General features: G+C 29.0%; 1 protein-coding gene across 1 annotated transcript; it reads left to right on the forward strand.

Moving 5' to 3' along the window:
- The first annotated feature begins 996 nt into the window (after positions 1 to 996).
- Positions 997 to 6,023, forward strand: LOC110601819 (beta-glucuronosyltransferase GlcAT14A). Its single transcript, XM_021739151.2, has 4 exons — positions 997 to 1,767; positions 1,872 to 1,947; positions 2,034 to 2,149; positions 5,007 to 6,023. The coding sequence occupies exons 1-4, from the start codon at positions 1,188 to 1,190 to the stop codon at positions 5,519 to 5,521; spliced, it is 1,287 nt and encodes a 428-aa protein (XP_021594843.1). The 5' UTR covers positions 997 to 1,187; the 3' UTR covers positions 5,522 to 6,023.
- The last annotated feature ends 15,259 nt before the right edge of the window (positions 6,024 to 21,282 follow it).

The raw sequence follows: 21,282 nt of genomic DNA on the forward strand, positions 1-21,282 counted from the left end.
TTTTGCAAAAGTATAATTTAGTTATTTTTTATTAATTTTATTATTTAGAGTGAAAGAATTTTAAAAAATTTATTTTTAAAAATAAACATTATATAAAATTACATAAAAATTTATTGAAATTTTATCATTTAAAAAATAAATTATTTCAAATGAAGCCAAAAAAAAAAAAAAAGCATGGAATTCCTTAGCATAAATAATCAAGTGTAGAAATACTACCTACCATTCAGAAAAGGCAAAGGAAGAATATCCCACCAAAATTAAATTCAATTCAAATCATCAAGTGGGTCAACATTAAAATTCTTAATTTTTGTTTTTTTTTTCTTAAAAAGATAATAAAAGTTTCAAACTCAACATCTAGCTTGATTGCTTAATTCGCTTAAGCTAATCAGACTTTTAATTTCTTAATTAAAGAATTAAAAAAATATATGTATATATTATTATTGTACTTTTTAAAAATTATTAGGACTTATTTAAATTATAAATAGATAAATTATTTTTTATAATTATTGCATATTAATATTTTTTTATTATTACATGTCTATTCGCTGAGACATGTTTATAAATCTCTTACACGAGTTCAAATTTATACATTAGTTTAATTTTTATTTTAATATACTGATTATCTTTTTCAGATTGAAATGTATTTAAAATGGTGTTATTTTTCAGATTGAAATTTAATATAAATGCAAGTTAATTTAATAGTTCATTTATTAATTAAAACTGTAATTAATTAGGCTTCATATATTAACTTTTTTCTAGATAAAATGTGATTAATAAAAAATTTATTAAAAAAAATTGAATATGTTTTATAAGGAGTCATTGTAAAATGCTACCGTTATATTAGGTATGTATTAAATTATCAAAATTAAAATTTACTGGAAAATGATAAAAAATAAATTCCTTTTTTTGTAAATTTCAAGAAAAAAAAAAACGCATAATTACATGTAATACCCCCACGTCACTGTCTCCATCTAATACTCCTTTAACTCATCATTTCCCTGCCCAACAAAATCAAGTATACAGGTCTTTCCTCAACTAATTTACCCCTTCTGTCACGGCGACCTTCCGCTCTTCATCCAATTCAGTCACCATCCTCCGTCCATTTCACGGCTTCACGCTCCACCGTCTTCTACTCAGCTCATTAAACCCCGGCATAGCCACTTTTCTCTTCTCAAAATCCTCCAAGAATGAAGAGATTGAAGAGTTACTATATGCACTTTCGCCACCATCAAGCCATGGAGCGTAAATGGATCTTTCCTCTAGCTATTGGGTCTATTGTCTCTCTCTTTCTTCTCTTTCTCACTACCCTTTCCTTCCCTGATGGTACCCCATTACTCCCTTTGTATCGCTCTTTCTCTTCTTTTAGTTCTAGATTCGTTGAGCCTAAGCTTCAGCCAATTCCTGTGTCCAATCTCCCTCCTCCTCCTCGCTTTGCTTACCTAATCTCTGGCTCTGCCGGAGATGGGAACATGTTGAAGCGGACTTTGCAGGCGCTTTACCATCCGAATAACAGATATGTTGTGCACTTGGACCGGGAATCTTCTTCTGAGGAGAGGTTGGATCTGCATAATTATGTCAGGGATAATCCGATTTTCGTCAAGTTTGGTAATGTCCAGATGATCACTAAAGCTAATCTTGTAACGTATAGAGGTCCTACTATGGTCGCTAATACTCTGCACGCGGCGGCGATCTTGTTGAGAGAGGGTGGGGATTGGGATTGGTTCATCAATCTTAGTGCTTCTGATTATCCACTGGTCACACAGGACGGTGAGTGAAAGGGGTGGGTTCTTTTATTATGTTATTCCATTTTTGGTAGGTTTTCAGCTATGAATTTGCTTTGGTTTTTATTGGGTTCCTTGTTTTCTTGATAGATCTATTGCATACATTTTCTTATCTGCCGAGGGATCTTAATTTCATTGATCATACGAGCAACATTGGTTGGAAAGAGTGAGTTGGGCTTGATTCTGTAAGAACTTGATTTTCTTGCTGTTCTTGTAAGTTATGGGATTTATAGATTATTGCTATTTTTGTAGGTTTCAAAGAGCGAAGCCAATAATAGTAGATCCGGGGTTGTACATGACAAAGAAGGCTGATGTTTTCTGGGTTACTCAGAGAAGGAGTGTACCGACAGCATTCAAACTTTTTACAGGTGCAAATTTGATTTGTCATTATGTCACAGAGTTTCTTAGTTCATTGTAGTATAGAAATATATGCTTGTTGAGACATTATTTTCGATGATGATCCGCTTTTTTAATATATGATCAGTTCATATAACATGCCAAGTTCTATGTGATTGCGCCATGATAATGGCTGAAAAGAAGACAACACTTTGTTTCTGCTTATGTCTTTCAGTTTTCAAAAAAATGATGAACTTAGCAAAAGAGCGTAATGGAGTTCAATTCCGTAAGGTTCTTATTTCCCAAGTTCATAAACTTGAATAATAGGCCAAAGGGCATACTAAGATTGAGGATTTTATTTTTTGTTAACCAGTTTTGTTGCAATTATTGGGATTAATTTGATGTGATTACCTCTAGCCTGAGCATTTCAGATTAAAATAGTTATCAATTATAATGATGGGAGGAATTTGTTGATATATTCTCCTATAGGACCATATGATGTTTTATGAGAACTCGCTACACTTCATTTTTCTCTCTAATTTTCCTACACTTGTTTATTGGATTTCTGTTGGTTAGTGACGTGTGCCATCTTAGTAGTTGTTATGTTTCTTTGTGGCAAAGTGAAGCTATTTGTGATTTAGAATAGAAGGTATTTTAGAGCTTCTTGACCTACTTTCCTTAGTAAATTAGCTCATATAATATGCTGAATGGCATGAGACGGTTCAGTCTGCAGTGTATATGAAATAAGCCGGGCAGACATTTTCTGACTTCTGATGGGAAAGGTCTGCAAAGCTTTTTTGATGTACTAAACAGATGGTTGGGAGGCGGTTAGAGACTTAATTTTTCCCTTTTTTTTCTTCCCAGTAAGTATGACAACCTAATTAAAACATAGCTACGGTTTTTCTTTTTTTCCTTTTTCTTCCCTGCTAGTTTGACCATCTAATTAAAGCATAGCTATGAAATGGGATAATACCACTTCCGACGTCAGACAATACATGCAAATTGAATGTTGACATGCCATTGCTTATTGTTGCATCATTGATGTGATGAATAAGTCGCTTGCTTCTATCACATTATGGTAAAACTAAATTGATCAGGGACTATGTTATAGAACTCCCTTTTTCATCTTTGTTGAGGAATTCAACATGTGTTCTTTGCATTTTATTAACACTCTGCATGTGACTTTCGCCTCTTCTAATCTTCTTCCTATCATCTCATTGTGTGTGTATGCACACTCTTTTTTTTTCTATCTCCGTTTAAAGATGCAAATATATTTTTATGCAATAACTTCTAACTTGCTATGGAATTTCTCCAAACATGATATAGACAGGGAGTTTAGGAAGAAAGTGTTTCCAAAAGAGGTTAACCCTTTGGGTGTTGCTACAGATATTAGGGTTGAAATAAGTTCTGGGAAATTGGTTCTTGTAGTTTAGCCTTTTAAGCAAATAAAGTGGCACTCCAAGCCAAACTTGGGCTTAGTTGGGCCATGTTTAAGGACCTGTTACCCAGATATTGTTAGCTAAATTTCTCACTGTTCATTTATTGTTGATACATACAGCTATTTATGAAATCAATCTGTTGGCTGTAAGTTGGGACAGAATGGAGCTGCACAGGGAACTGCTGTTGAGATTGTTCTCAAGTGAAATTTATGTCCTCATGCATTCTTTATAAGTCTTGCATATGTTGCTTACTGAAAACAGAGAACTGAAATTTTCCTGAGTGTTAGAAGTTGCATATGATAATTCTTAGGTGAGATTGCATGAATAGGAAAATAAAAATGACTTTGCAATTATAGCGCACCAATGAAAAGTAACTTTTTAGTGGCCAAGCAGTTATGCTGTACAGTTTTATTCTACAACTTACTACTGTGGACAACTGCATGATTGCAAAATTCCTTTCTTCTTAATTCAGAATTTTAAATATCTTCATAATCTAGAAGAATACAAAAATGATTTATGATGGAGAATAGATTTTGTTTAACCTTTGACCTCACTTTATGAAGCAAAAGGCAATATGAAACTGTGGCATCAAATGCTTGTATTCTTCATACCATTTTCGGAAAAAGGATCTACTAATACTAGAAAGTATTTTTCTGAAAAAGAGATACTAATGTTACAATTTGAGAAAAATCATTAAATCATCACCCACTATGGTGTGAAAAAATCATTATAAAATCACCCGCTATAGTGTGCCTTTCTTTTTTTCATCAAATGCACTGTGAATTTAATGATATAGTCAATATTTGCAAAATAATGCTTTTCTTTTCAGCATTTGTTTATATGTGATTTTGATGGTAACATTTTCATATTCAAGTTCAATAGAATTATTGAGTTGTGGAAATTGAAATGATTGTATGTAAGTTTGTGTACGACACTATTCTTTTTGATCTTGTAAAATTGTATAGTAATAACTTTGAAATGATCCATAAATTTCTGATAATGGAGTGATACTTATGACTAACCCCTGCAGCCTGTAGAAGTTGTATTGATTGTGCTTGCTTTTTGTAAGATAGAAAGAATATGTGGATATATGAACGATAAGGGTTGAGGGATATGACCTATTAACCTCTGCATGCCAATGGGAATAAACAATGACTTTACTTCAAGGTGCGGACAAAAAAGCCTTAAAAGTTTCTTGATCTTGACATTTGTACTGCATAACGTTCAACAGTTTTGTTTTTATGTGTGACAACCTCACTCAAGTCTTGTGCTGGAGGGTGCAAATAATTTTCATTTTAGGAATGTTAAGATACTTTATCTGGAATTCTCGTGTTTTTGACACCTGAGCTGTTCAGGCAATGGTTAAATTGGCAAATGATTATTTGTAGCAATTAGAAGTCAGCTTGATTGATGAGTTATTAACATATTTTCTGCCCTTTGTTTTTCATAGGTTCGGCTTGGATGGCACTTTCTCGGCCGTTCATTGATTACACAATATGGGGTTGGGACAATTTGCCCCGAGTTGCACTCATGTATTATGCAAACTTTATCTCTTCGCCAGAAGGTTATTTCCACACTGTCATTTGCAATGCACAGGAGTTTCGCAACACAACTGTGAATAGTGACCTTCATTTCATATCATGGGACAATCCTCCTAAGCAGCATCCACACCACCTCAACCTTGCTGACATGCAAAAGATGATAGACAGTAATGCACCTTTTGCAAGGAAGTTCCGCCGAGATGATCCAGTGCTCGACAAAATTGATTCTGAGCTCTTATCTCGGGGTCCAGACATGTTTACTCCTGGTGGTTGGTGCACAGGAAGTAGGGAAAATGGAACTGACCCATGTTCTACTTTAGGTGATGCAACAATCCTTAGACCGGGCCCTGGAGCAAAACGGCTGGAGAATTTGATAAGCACTCTGTTATCTAAAGAAAATTTCCGAACAAGGCAATGCAAGTAGCATTACATATGGAAGAAGGTATTTTACGTACCATTGAAGTAGCTTATATTGGAATGGAAATTCTATGATCACCTAATCTGCATACCCTCTGGTAGGAGAAAAAGAGTGCTGAAACTATACACAGTTATCTGGCTACATGTTGTGGAGCAGACAAGATGAATTTTTTGGAAGGATGGATATCAATTACAGAGTTGGCATTACTTTTCTAATGTAAAATCTTGTGTAGAGTACTGAACTCATCCTTATGACTAGATGGCCAAAAAATATTTTTATCCTTTCCTTTTTTTTTTTTTTTTAACTGTATTTTCAAGTCCAATCCTTCCATCATTTAACCCTGAATCATGTGGGGGAGCAAATGATGGGGTGGATGAACACTGGCAAGATTAATGTTAGAAAAAGAAGAAGAGGGGAAGTTCAAGAAAATTTACTTTATGTTGCCTGATCAGGAACAATCAGTGTGGTATGAATGGTTAAATTTCAGTATTGATGCTTTTTTTGGCGACTTTGTACAATTCTACGTTGATTCTCCTGCGGGGTTTATAATTAGATTTAATCGAGTTTAAATTTAAAAATTAATATTGATAAACAGTAATATTTTTTAAATCTTTTACATAATTATTATGAAGTAATAATAATTAAATTTAGAGTAAAATTAAATCATTTAAGTAAATTTTAATTGGATTTGAGAATGAAAAATATTTATTTTGATTTAAATTTTTTAATTTTGAATAGAATAATATTTTTCAGTTTTTCTACCGACATCAATCTCTAACAAAATTGAGTATAATTGTCAAACTGACTAATTCTTTTCATGTGTCTTGGAAGTATCGTGGGAATTATTACAATGGTCCCTCGTGATTGTGAACAAATCTTCAACATGGGACAAGGTGGTCCTAGTAACCAATGTTTTTTTAAGTAGCCAAATGTTTATGAATTGATAAACTCCTCACTATGATCTAGAAGACAACAACTCCAATGATGAAAGGTCAAAGGTCTACATAGATAGCAATAAGCAAATAAAGATAGGAGACAAGTGATTTTATTCAACATATTTAGAAAATAAGAAATAAGGGTGTGTTTAAGGAAGGCCAATAAGATTTTATAGATATATTTTTGCAGGTATTTCTAAGTTTTCTCTTTAATATATTTTTGGTAAGAGGATTCAAGTTCCTTTTGATTCGCACTATTAAACTTAATTGTGATGTGATTTGAATGAGTCGATATTAAAATTAATTGTGATGTAATTTGAATGAGCCGATTTTACTAAACACTAATCACTCTAATTGCAAGAAATTATGTCTAACGAAAAGAATTTGATATTAGTGACTAGTAACTAGGGAGGCTCATTTGTGAAACAGATTTGACCGTGGTAAATGTAGCTCTTATATGTTCTTTCTGTCTGATTTGGTGAGATGCTCATGCTTATGCAGGCGCTGTTAAATTTGAATTAGATTTAATTCATCTAAAAAGTGAGTTAAGGGGAGAAGTGTTTAAAATTTTTATAAGGGGCACGTTAACACATCTTTCACGTCCAGAATTATATTAGAACGTGATATATTTATGAATCAATTTGCTAATATTTTGGCAAATTTTATGGCAAAAATATATTTATGATTGCAACATTATTTTTTTGGATTGGTTTTGCATATACATTCATTTCCATGCATTTGAAAAAAAAAATGCAAATAAAGATTTTTTTCTAATATATTCATAATTATTAACTTTCAAACTAAAGATAAAGAAATATTTACATTTAAATTTTATAAAAATACTTATAAATGCAGTTAAATTCAATTTTTTTTCTTCTCCATTCTTTCTTTGTTTTTTTAAATTGGGAATTGAGGATTAGAGGAGTAGAACATGAGATCTTTTAGATTTACTGAGATATACTTACCACCAGATTAAGTCTGTGAGTGCTTCCTTGTTTCTAAATGGCAGTAGATTTAGACCCAAGACAAAGAAGGAAAGAAGAAACTAAAAATTTAATAGGCCAGAATTTTTATTTTTAATTTTAATATAACAATTTGAAACTACATCAATAGCTGAAGAAAAAATGGAGAAATTATTGCATACATTCATTATGCATAATAAATATATCATAACCATTGATCATAGTTAGATTTTCTTATGATTAATAAATTATCAAGATTTATCAGTCATATATATATAAAGATTGGGTAAAATAATTTATAAAAGAAAACCATCACTCAACATGAAAAAGAAAGAAAAAAAATGAAAAAAATGAACTTCATGATCGCATGCAAATCGTTTTTGCTAACATAATTTATTAAGTAGAATACTATATATATTAAAAAATTGAAATTTTTATTAATAAATGATAACATTGTATGGCTACAAAGCTGAGTAACATATATGAAAGGTATCTAACACGAAAAATTCAAAAATTTTCATTATTTTACAATTTAATATAAAATTTTAAAAATTAATAAAATTATTTAAAATTGGAAATTTTATTATAATTATATCAATTATCTTTTGACTTGGTTGCCAAGTTTCCCTCTGTGATTCCTTTGTTCCTCGATACTCTCGCCTTTTTCTTTTCTTTAAATCTAACTTCTTCTTTTCTCTTCCCCATAGAAGACGATCTACATCAATTGACTATCGAAGTGGCTCATCCCGTCAAATGTCAGGATAACCGAAAGCAATGATCGTACTGTGTTGGAACTGCCGAGAACTCGGAAATCCTCGGACAGTTAACGCATTGAAGGATTTAGTTACTAGTTACAAGCCGTACATTTTATTTTTGATGGAGACAAAAACTCTTAGTTCTCGTATGAAATTTTTTCGTATTTTTTTACATTTTGATGGTTGGTTCTCAGTCAATAGATAAGGATTGGGAGGAGGCCTTTCGTTTATATGGAAGAGTCATGTGTCTATTTCTGTGGTTGACTTTTCTTCAAATTTTATTGATTCGGTTGTTTTAGAAGGTCATGTTCACTGGAGGTTTACTAGTTATTATGGGTTTCCGGAATCGAAACGACGACATCAGTCTTGAAATCTTATTCGAGTTTTATCTCGTAGAAGCTCTCTTCCGTGACTTTGTTCGAGAGATTTTAATGATTTATACTCGAGAGATGAGAAAGAAGGAGGAGCATATTTGCCAAATTATCTTATACAGGTGTTTGATTTTGAATGATTGTAAATCTTTGTTAGACTCTAGAACTGCTATTTCTATTACATAGGTTCGTAGTAATACTACTCCAACTGCTCATACTTTGGCTAGAGAATTTATTAGACATAATCGTCTCTCTGTTTGGAATGATATCCCTCTTTATTTGATAGAATTTTATTAATACAATCAGTAGCTTTGCTTTAAAAAAATATATAATTATATCCAAACTTAAAATTTGAATTGGGGAGAGCGTGATTTATTGACGTGGCAACATGACGTGAATTATTTTATTATACCCACATACTACATAGATAAATGCCACTGATATAAAAAATCTAAAACTTTATATTATTTTACAATTTAATCTAAATCTTTAAAAATTAGTGTAATTCAGTTTAAAATCTCTAAATTTATTTTTCTTCATCCCCATTTGGTCCGGTGCAAAACACTACAACTTTAACTTCTTTCTATTTGCCATTAATTTTAACAGAAATTGCAATAGATCTCATATTTATTGGTTTTTTACTTTTTAAGTATTTTATCAAGTGTTCATCACAATAATGTTCACTATATTCGTTGTCAATGTAATAAAAAAATAGAAATTACAGTTTTATTGTCTACAGCATCATTAATCTTTTGTTACTACTCAATAGGATCAGTCAACACTTGAAAGTATAAGTACAAATATTGCGTTAAAAGCAGACATGATTAAAATCCAAAAGAATTAAAAGAACCAAAACTAAAAGATAGAAAAATGTTATGTTATGATTTCTTGCACCAAACAGATGAAAATAAAGTATAATAATAGAGTTTTAGAAATATAGCGATGAAAGAGGATAAATTTAGAAATTTTGAGTTGAATTATATCAATTTTTAAAATTTTTTATTTTTTGTATTAATAGTATTTATTTATGTGGTATATGAATATAATAAAATAATACACATAATATTGTCATACTAGTAAGACACACTCTTCTAAATTCAAATTTTAAACTTGAATATAATTATAATAAAATTTATCAATTTTTAAAATTGTGGATTAAATTATAAAATAGCAAAAAATTTTGAATTTTTTGTATAAACCCTACATAAAAAAAGGGTGAATAGTTTAAATTAGAGAATTGACCTTAACTGATTCAATTTAAACAGTTTGATTTTAGTTATAATTATATTAAAAAAATAATTTTTCTATTCGATTAATTCAATGAAAAATTGAATATACTAAAGCAAACCAATTTACCTTCTCTATAATACATGGCCTTCAATCTAAGTATAAAACCTATCTTTCATCTTTATCCTACATCATTTCCTTTACTTTCCATCGCTGCTTGCTTGCTACATTTAACTTGTGGTTTAAAAGTAATTCAAATTAAAAGAACTGCGTTGTGTAGTCATTGTCCTTAAAGATTATTTATAAACCACCAGGATTAAATAGGTTCTTGTAGATTAAATTTCTAAGAGTAGAATAGCAAGAAAAATTAAAACAAGAGAAATCCAACAGTAGAGAGAGTAGAAAGCAAACTCAAGTATCAAAAAATAGTGGTTGTGCAATCTACTTATAGAAGGAAAAATAGCTAGTAGAGGAATTATTAGTAAATTCAATAAGAAATAAATTTGGCCACTCTATTTATTCACACGCATAGAGGGGCAAATCAATGGAGTTAAATTGAAATTAATTTTTCAGTCCAATCCTGTGCGTGTGAGCTCTACTTTTCTCACTTGCTATTTACAAGTCAATAACTAGAATCTATTTATAAACCAAAGGAAAAGTTTTCTAAACTATGTGGAGTAGAAAGCTGAAATATCTTTACTTTTATAGTAATCCCCCACATTTAAAAAGGTTTTAAAATCATTATGCTGAGTTAAAATATATGTTTTTAAATCTGATGTCTTTTAGATTATGAATCAGATCTAGACTTAATAAGACTTAACAAACAGAAATTTAGTGAAATTTTTAATTTTTATGAACCAAAAATCTTTTATGAAAGTTAAAATCATATCACTCTCATTACGCTCCATGGTTCTTGCTGTTAACGCTAGTTTGGGCTAATAGCCCATGTATGTGCTTTGTGGTTCATAAGTGCTCTAGAGTCATGCTACAATCTCATAGAAGCGGTTCCATTTTATACTTATATAGGTGATATTATCAAGTGTATAATATAATTTATATACCATCCATAAGGGATATAAAAATTATTAAGAGCTTTTAGCTCATCCTCCTAGTACTTCTCATACCATAGAAAGAATAACGATTAATAATGTTAGCAGAATTAACAAGTGGCTTATTATTACCCATATAAATTATTTTCATGAGATCTCTAATTATAAAGAATGGATTCCTATCACTGTTAATTTTAAATTGAGTCGAGTCCATTCCTCTTGATGTTTCATTTATTTTTTTTTCCTAAAGGTTTAGTAAGAGGATTGCCCAAATTTACTTCTGACTTCATATATCTAATAAAAATAATTCTATCTTTTAGTAGTTGCTTAACCATATTATGTCATAGAAAAATATGTTTATTCTTTTCATTGAAAGTTTTGTTCTTTTTTTATAGCTATTGCTTCTTAATAATCACAATGCATTGACACAGATATTATTGGTTTTATTCTCAACAGAATATTTGCAAAGAAATTTCTCAACCACTCAACATCATTTTCAACTAGTTCTTGAGCAATAAATTTTGACTCTGGTGGATTTAGTAATGATAGTTCTTTTAGTTAATTTCAAAACAACTACACTACATCCTAAAGTAAATATATAACCACTAGTGGATTTTATTTAATCTGAATTCGAAATTCATTTAGCATTATTGTATCATTCTAATACAATAGAAAATCCAATATGTAGACTATCATAATTCATGGTTCTCTTAATTATTTCATTAATTTAACTAATGCAACTCAATGATCGTGATTGAGATTATACAACATAAACTATATCAAATCGGAAAAAAATTCATCAAATACAATAGACTCTCAGTGATATGTGTATATTTAGATTAAGCAATAGGGTTGTCTCTATTTTTCTTTAATTGAGAGTTAAGATTATAAAGGGTACTTATTAGTTTGATATCAAAATATCAAAATTTACTTAGAAGTTTCTCAATGTAATCCTCTTGTAATATTATTATACTACCATTTTTCTTATAATTCTAACACTTAAAATTATATTTGTTTCATCCATATATTTAATATCAAATTTAGAAACAAGAAAATACTTTGTTTTATATACTATATTATAATTTGTACCAAATGTGAGCATGTCATTCACATGTAAATAAATAATCACATATTTACCATTTATTAATTTTATATGCACACACTTAATAACTTTAATGGAAGAAAAACATCACTAATCAAAACTTGATTAAATTTCTTATACTGTTTATTTAGGTACTTATTTTAAACCATATAAAGATTTAAGAAATTTGTAAATTTTATTTTTTACCAGAAACAACACAACCTTTAACTTTAGGGCTGCTCGGTTCCGATTCTGGTATGGTTCTTGCTAAAAATCAGAATTGAAACCAAACCTCCCGTTCTTTTATTTTTAGGATCCATACTTGGAACCAAATTTTGGTATGATTCCAGTATGGTTCTAAGCCATTTTGATACAGTTTTAATTCGGTTTCGGTTCTTACTTTAGTTCTTTTATAACTTTAATTTTAATTTTAATTCAAATCTTGATTTTTACAAATAAAATTATTATATTATTACGTTTATTTTAAAATATAAATAACTAATATTAAAATAATAATAAAAATAATATACTAATATTTAAACAATAATAATATATATTATATATAATTTTTAATAAAAATATTATATTATTTTATATATAATTATTAATTATATATTTTTCATACACAAATATATGTGTAATTAATATATAAAAATATATTATATTACTAATATGTAATTCACTCATATAATATAATTAAAAACTATAAAGTGATTAATATATTTATAGTTAAAATAACAAATATATACATATACATATAATCTATTTAAATAGAATAAATTATAATTAACTAATTAAATTATATTGTTAGAAATTTTTAATAACTAATTAGACTATGTGATTACTTTATAACATTTTTAGTAACTATTTAATAGTTAACAGAGACTTCATATTTAAATTATATGAATAATTAAATTTATGAAAATAGTTAGATAGTATTAAATATAAAAATAATTAAAGAGAGTGTATATACACATAAGGAATCAAACTTTTATTAAGTTTAAAATAACTCTAAAATAACTATTTTATTTACACCTTTACTTATTTACAATTTTCTATTATATTATTTAACAATTTATAAAATTAATATTTGAATTCATTAAATAAAATCCTATAATTTTAATAATATAAATTATAAAATCATATTGAAAATATATAAAATATATTACTGAAATTATATAATAACACCAAAATTATATATATATATATATATATATATATATATATATATATATATATATATCAGTTTTTCGATGCAGTTCTAGTTCGATTCGGATCCAGTTTCGATATGGGTTTTGATAAGGAACCAAAACCAGAATCAAATAGGTAAATAAGTTCGGTTCGATACGGTTCGGTTCCTACAACATTCATTCTTTTTTTGTTCCGGTATAATTCAGTACAACTTTTCAGTTTGATTCGGTTCAGAACTCCTAAGAACCATGCACAGGCCTACTCTGATTGTACTATATAAATTTTTTCTTTCAAATCTCCATTTAAAAAAATTATTTTAATATCCACGAGATGAATAAAAAGTTTATGTATTGAAATTAAAGCAATTACCACTATAATAGAAAAAATTCTAGCTATAGGAGTAAAAGTGTCAAATAATCTATAACTTATTTTTGTGTAAAACTTTTTACCACTAATTTTACGTTATATTTGTCAATTGACTCATTTGGATTATCTTTCTTTTTAAAAATTTATTCATAACCAATAAGTTTAGCTCGTTGAAGTAAATCTACTAAAATCCATTGTACTATTTTAAGTAATAGAATTAATTTAAGTTTTAATTGTTTCTTTTCAACAAAGAGTTTTAGAAGAAGTAATATCATCAAAAAAGCTTATAAGGTCATTTTCAATAAGATAAGTGTAAAAATAATTTATAAAAGAAGTTTCTTTTCTTTATTTTTTTTACTTCTTAATTTTTTTTGTTATTATTTTCAAAAATATTTTTCGTAATTATTTCCATTGGATGTATGAGAAATTTTCTTATATTTCAAAGGAAAAGTATATTAAAAATATTTAACATTTTTTTTGTCTCAATTATAATATCACATCAAGCACGTCACTTTTCAAAACAAGAAATCTATAAATAGCACTATATTCAACATATCCTATAAAAATGTAATCAGAAAACATTATTTGACTAGATACGTCTCACATTTTTAAATATTTTATATTAGGTATATAACCTTTTCAAAATTCATAAGATATTTTACCAGTTTTCTTATAAGTTATCCTCTTTTATATATGATAAACAAATAATAAGGTTTCTCTCTAAAGATTATTAGGTGCTGAAGAACTCAACAATAAAGTATTCATCATTTCTTTTAATATCATATTTTTCCTTTACGCTATTCTATTAGTTTCAGGTGAATAATAAGAAGTAATTTCATAAATTATTTTTTTTCACAAAGTCATTAAATAAGATATATTCACCACCTCTATATAATTTAATCCTTCTTATTTTTCTATTTAATTGATTTTCCGCTTCAGTTTTATATATCTAAATATATCAAAGGTTCATTTTTATTTCTAAATAAATATACTTGAATATATCTAGAATAATCATCAATAAATATTATATAATATTTTTTACCACCTTTAGTCATAGTTTATTTTAAATCTCCCAAGTCTTTATGTATTAAATTAAGCAATTCATTTTTTCTTTATATAATTGAGCATAATTTCTTAGTCAATTTAGATTCTACACAAATTTCACATTTATTTAAATATATATTAATACTAGAAATTATATCAAGATCTTGCATTTTTATAAGAACTATTAACATATCCTTATCTAGTATGTCATAAATCAATAAAATCAGTCAAATAAGCAGAAGAAGATGTATTTCATTATTTCAGAAACATTAAGAATAAAGTGTCTCTGATTAAAATAACTTTTACCCACAAAAATACTATTTTTAGTTAGTATAATTTTGTCTGACTCAAAATACATCTTAATTCTAACTTTTCCTAATAGAACTACAAAAATTAAATTTGCTCTCATACCAGATACATGAAGAACATCACTAAAAGCCATGGTCTTACTAAATGTAAGTTTATTAAGAACTTTTCATTTCCCAAGAACACTTATAGTCCTAAAACTACTAAGATGCACATATTCGTCTCTTTCCCTCACATTAGTGTAGAATGTATATACATTTTTGTTTGTATAGATATGCCTAGTAGTACCAGAGTCTATTATCCATTCTTACATATTACCTATAAGAAAATTTTGAGAAATGACTGGATCAATAATATCATCCCCTTCAATCAAATTTGTTTTTGGCTTAGGAGGATTGTCATTTCTCACTCCTTTTCTGTACTGAGATGTATGATGACTCGATTTACCATATACGAAATAATTTTCTTTCTTTTTAAAGGTGGGATTATTAGTTTTAGGTGTGTAATCAGGTTTCTTATTATCATACCTTTTATTTGGTTTATACTTTTTCTTGTACTAGATTTACTCTCGTAGCCAGTTCCTCTCCTTTTGTAGTTTGAGCCTTCCATTTGTATCTTTAATGATGATGTGGATCATAAGATCTGAAAGCATTAATTGCTTATACTTGTATTTCGATTGTTATTTGTAGTCACTCTAAGAATTTGATAATTTTTCTATCAGCAATCCACAATAAATTCATCTTTCAAAATTATGTTTTCAGCTCTAAGATCCTCTAGAAGTTTATGATACTCATTATGATGTGGAACCCCAAATTAACAGTGCAATCTAAAATCTTAATACATAATAATATCAAGTCACATGCAAGATTAATTTTCAAACATTTTGCTATACCCTTAAATAATAAATAAATAAGAATGTAGATAATAGAACAACAAAATAATATTAGAATAGTCATGAAGTTATTAATCTTGATAAGATGTCAATTCTTGATGTAACATAAAGTTAAACAAAATCCCCACTAGAATTTTATTAACCAAAAAAAAATAATTGTCCATAAACAAGAACTAAATTTATAGTTGCCACTTAGAGTGGCTTTCATAGCCTTCTAAATCCTAATCACAATAGCAACAAGATTAATTCCAATATAAAAAAGATTGTTGATCAAACAGTAAAATCTTTCTCAACAAGGATTATAATAATGATCCTTATTCTATATGGACTAGGAGAATTTTTTTCTCCTTATGGGCTTAACGAATTTAGCCACCCAAAATAAGCCTAATTAAATTAAAGTAAATATGTAAAATAATAAAATATCAAAATAACAAAATAGATGTAAGTGCAATCCGGGTCCAACATGCAATGTAATCACAAGTGTGCTACAAACTAGCCCATGTAGTTTCTTTTTTTTAGCTCCATTACTTTTTTGCTTCAATCATGTTCATGAACACTTTATGTCGTGAATTTCATATGTCACGATCTTAGGTTTTCCCTTGCATGAATTCATTCCTTAGCAAACAACTTATTGTACTAACTATTGAAGTGATGCTTTGATTTTCTTTGCACGTGCCCTTGTTATTGGTCTAGGAAGTAATATGATATTCGTGTCCATTCCATTACTCATATGCTTATCTCTCATATTTGCATCATTTTCTCCCTCCTCCAAAAGATCCGTCCTCTAATTTGAAACATCAAAATGAGATAAATCAGAAACATTGAATGTAGCAGAAATATAATTATCATCAGGTAAATCGATGCGGTAAGCATTATCACCTATGCACTCTAATACTTGGAATGGACCATCTTCTTATAGATCCAACTTAGATTTTCATTACTTAGGAATCCTTTCTTTGCAAAGGTTTACCCATATCCAATCGTCAGGTTCAACGATCACTTGATATCTTCCACGGTTAGCTTTCTCGTATATACCTTACTATTTACTTTAATGTGCTGTTTGGCTTTCTCATATATAGAATGCACTAATTCTGCCTTTACCTTCCCATATAAGCTAGATATTTCATTAAAGGAAGATGTGACAAATCCAATACAGTTAATAGGTTAAAACCATAAACAATTTCAAAGGGACATTAAACTGTGGAAGAATGAATGGATCTATTATATGCAAATTCAGTAAAAGATAAACAATCTTTCCACATTTTCAAGTTTTTACTCACAACAGCTCAAAATAAAGTTCCTAGAGTCCTATTCACAATTTTATTTTGGGCATCAATTTGTGGATGACATGTAGTAAAAAACAAAAATTTAGTTCCCATCTTTTCCTATAAAACACGCCAAAAATGACTAGAACTCTTTATATCTCTATCAAAAACAATAGTTCTAAGGACTCAATGCAATCTAACAACCTCATGAAAGAATAAATCAGCAAAGTGTGTGACATCATAAATTTTATTATATGTAATAAAGTGTGTCATTTTGCTAAATTATTGACAACAACAAATATGTTGTCCTTTCTCTTCTTAGACTTAGGGCTGTAAATGAACCAAGCTATTCATGAGCTATTCGAGGCTCAACTCGATAAAAACTCGATCGGGTTCGATTCGATTTCTAAATGAGCTGAGCTCGAACTTAATTTTTAGGCTCGTTTATTAAACGAGCCAAACTTGAGCTCAGTAGCATTCGGCTCATTAAAGTTCACGAACTGACTCATTAAAAGGCTCGTGAATAAGCTTGTTAAGAGACTTGTGAACAGACTCATTAAGATACTTGTGAACTCTCGTGAACAGGCTCGTTAAGAGACTTGTGAATAGACTCATTAAGATACTCGTCAAGCAGGCTCGTTAAGAAACTCGGCTCAATTCGATTACACCTGCCACTTAATTTATTTACCATATATATTGTTAATTTTTATATTTCTATCCCTTAATTATATAACTATATTATTAATTTATATTTTTCACTATATGTCTTTCTAAGTATATTTATTTTTCACTCTATGTCTTTCCAAGTAGACACTCTTTTTAAACTATTAAATTTCTTAATAAATTATTGTTATTATTATTATTTTCATATGTTTATATATGTATTTGTATGATTATTTTCCTATTTAATATTATTTGCTTAATTTTATAAATTAAAATTTTTATATAATTTAAATATAAATCGATTCTATTCATAAAATCTGAGAATTATATATATATATATATATATATATATATATATAAGGACCGATTATACAGTGAGTGATTCAGAGTCATTCAACAAATTTATACAGTAAAACAGGTTATAACCTTCCATAGTACGTGACTTTGTAACCCAAGTTTCTTCTATGGCACAACAATTTGCCGGATCGAAGAGGTCTAGTTTTCTAGTCGATATACCAAGAAAGTATAAAAATAATACTAGTGGCCTCTCAGAGTCATTAGCCTTTTAATAAAGCAATCAAATTATGGCAATTTTTCTGATGTGGAAGATCAAACTAACCACAGAGCATACTTATGATGTTTTAATTTTATTACGGAGGCTAGGGTTCCTGCAACCTTAACCTAGGATCCCCAGAGTTAAGTCAGAGTGAGGGGGGAGAAGAGAAAAGTGCCGTCAACACGGTCTTTATATAAGTAGCAAAAATAAACTTATAACAAAATAAACTTACTATATTTAAGACTTAAGAACTGATACAAAATTTTTGGGAATCAGGAGAGAATTTACAGAGGAAATAGAGAGGAAGGTGAAGATAGAGAAAATAGAGAGAGAAGGTATATTAGATGTGTGCCTTCACAAGGGGAGAGGCTTCCTTTTATAGAAAATTTTTAAGCTTTTACTATTGAGTCACAAGACCTTTACTGTTGATTCACGCGGCCTTTACTATTCATGAATAGTAATTTGTCTGCTTCTTTTTACTGTAGATAAATAGTTTGTCTGCCACCTTCTTTTATTGTTTTTGTCTTCAACTGTTCATGAATAGTGGCTTATCTGTCACCGAATCTTACTGTGTCTGTCTTTTAGTTTGAGTTTGAGGATGAGGATGAAGAGGTGTCCCGCCTTTTCTTTCCCTTCCCTTCTTCTTTTTTCTTTATTTTCTCTTTCTTTTTATTTTCTTTTCTTTTCTTTTTACTTTATCGGTCTTGCTTTTGATTTTTATTGCTGGAAGAACTCCATAGCAGTCGTCTTCATTACTATCACAGTATGAAGATGTATAGTTTTTACTGGAGGATGACGTTTGGGATGACGCTGTCGACTCCAATTCTGAACTGGATTGCTTTTTACTTTTTCTCCTGCTGGACTGCTTCTTTGAAAATTTTTTACTGGAAGACTTTCTTGATGATTCTTTACTAGAAGATTATTTTATCTCTTCTTTCTTTACTGATTCTCCCGAAGTTAGATGACTAAACATCTGTTGGCAAATCATCTTATACTCTTCTGGAGTTTTAGCACCTGCGAGTAATACTTAGCATTGGGCCTTTTGCGCTTCGAATGAAGAATTATCTTGCAAGGATAATTTAGTTGCATAGGATATGGCTGGAAATTGTGCCTTTTTAATTATCCATTCTTTAACAACCATTTCTGTGGTGGTGTTTCTGAATGATCCGCAACATTTGATTTTATGTTTTCTCACAATAACTGGAATATTGGTTCCTGATGCATACTGAAAATAAAAAAACCACTAGTATACCCAGGGAATAAAAAAGTTTATGCAAAAATACATTAAAGGTGGTATATATACTTCATCCTGGGCTGTTTTAAAATTAGTTTTAAAATACTGGTATACTTGAAGTACTTCAGGTGAAAGAATTTCTTCTGAAATACCTCTATACTGCCACTATTTTAAAAACTAATTTGGAAATCGGGTAGTTGTTTTAATTTTTTACTGATCAAAATATATTAATCAAGAATGAGTATGAGTAGGGTTTTGAATACTGAAAATATTTTTCCAAGCGTCTATATAATCAAAATAATTATAAGAAGTAAAATACTTTTTTAGAATTTTAAAGGCTATTCCTGTATACAAATTCGGGGTTGCCAATCTTTTGGATGGATAGCCCTTTTTATTTGTAAAGAAGAATAGGCTATTAAATCTTTATGATTTTTATCAAAATTATGTTTTATCATTACAGAATCTGTATCTTCTAAAATACTGAAATAGTATTCCTGAGATTTTAAAAATTCTTTAGGTGTAAAATACCAATTCTCAGGATAATATTTTTTAATCACTGCCCATGGGTTTATATCATTGTAACCAATCTCAATTACAATTTCAAATTCAAAAAGTGGTTTTATAACCCATTTATGATAACTTGTATTGTACCATGAGTAGATTGGATTTTTGTCAAACTCACAGTCATCAACGGATTTGATATGTCTTTACTGTCTACCGTTTGAGACAGACTAGCCGTACCATGAACGGGTACGATCGCTTTAGTTTTAGAGGCCATACCTGAGTCCCCTGAGGAGGATGCTATATTCTGCAGAGTTTTAATCACCTCTGGTGATTAACTTAATTCTTCAATCCATCTCTTTAAATCCGCTATGTTTTTATCTGTGGTTTGGGGTTTTAAGTTTTTACTGAGATCCTCTAAGTGTTCTGAGAGGGCTTCAGGAGTAGTACTGGGACTGGATTTTATTTCCTTCTGCTTATTCTTCTTTCTCCCCATTGTTCTGTAAGAATTTTCTTGTCAGAAAATCTAGAATATTATTTTTACTACCTTTAATATACTCAATATCAAAATAAAAAATACTTAAAATCGCTTGTCATTTAGCAAATATTTGTTTAGAGGCAAGGTTTTTAACATCTTTTTCTTTAAAACTTCTTTGGCTGATTTACAATCAATTCTTACTAAAAACTTTTGGTTTAAAAAATCAGACTGAAATTTATTTATACATATTACAATACTCAAAATTTCCTTTTTAATAGTTGAATAATTTAATTGAGCTGAATTCCAGTGACCTGATGTAAACTGGATTATCCTCTCTTTATTATCTAACCTTTATTTTAAAATTTCTCCATATCCTAAGTTTGAGGCATCAGTTTCTACAATTTTAAAAGCTTCTGAATTAGGAAGATATAAACATGGAATTTCTTTTACTAGTAATTTTATATGTTTTATAATATTAGTATGTTCTTAGTTCCATGGACTTGCATTTTTCTTTAACCTATCATGGAGAGGCTTTATTATTCTATTTAGATTTATATATAAGTCAATAACATAATTTAAGCGTCCTAAAAATCTCTATAACTGCATTTTAATAGTTATCTCATCTGGAAATTTATCTCTAAAAACCATTATTTTTTCAATAGGTTGAATTATACCTTATTCTATATAATGGCCTAAAAATCTAATTTTAGTTTGAAATAAATTCATTTTAGACTTACCTAGTGCTAAACCATTCTTTTTTATGATCATACAAAATGTTTTTAAATGTTTAAAATGTTCTTCAATGTTTTGACTAAAAACTAAAACATCATCTATATAAACAATATAAAATTTTGAATAAGGATTAAAAATGTCATTCATAATTCTTTGAAA

The sequence above is a fragment of the Manihot esculenta genome, chromosome 15 (assembly GCF_001659605.2).
Source record: "Manihot esculenta cultivar AM560-2 chromosome 15, M.esculenta_v8, whole genome shotgun sequence".
NCBI classification, from domain to species: domain Eukaryota; kingdom Viridiplantae; phylum Streptophyta; class Magnoliopsida; order Malpighiales; family Euphorbiaceae; genus Manihot; species Manihot esculenta.

Bases quoted from the DNA above. Each gene is read 5' to 3' on its own strand.
- LOC110601819 (XM_021739151.2), top strand. From the start codon at position 1,188: ATGAAGAGATTGAAGAGTTACTATATGCACTTTCGCCACCATCAAGCC. The intron at 1,768-1,871 runs GTGAGTGAAAGG...TTTTCTTGATAG, and splicing joins TCCACTGGTCACACAGGACG to ATCTATTGCATACATTTTCT. The intron at 1,948-2,033 runs GTGAGTTGGGCT...CTATTTTTGTAG, and splicing joins AGCAACATTGGTTGGAAAGA to GTTTCAAAGAGCGAAGCCAA.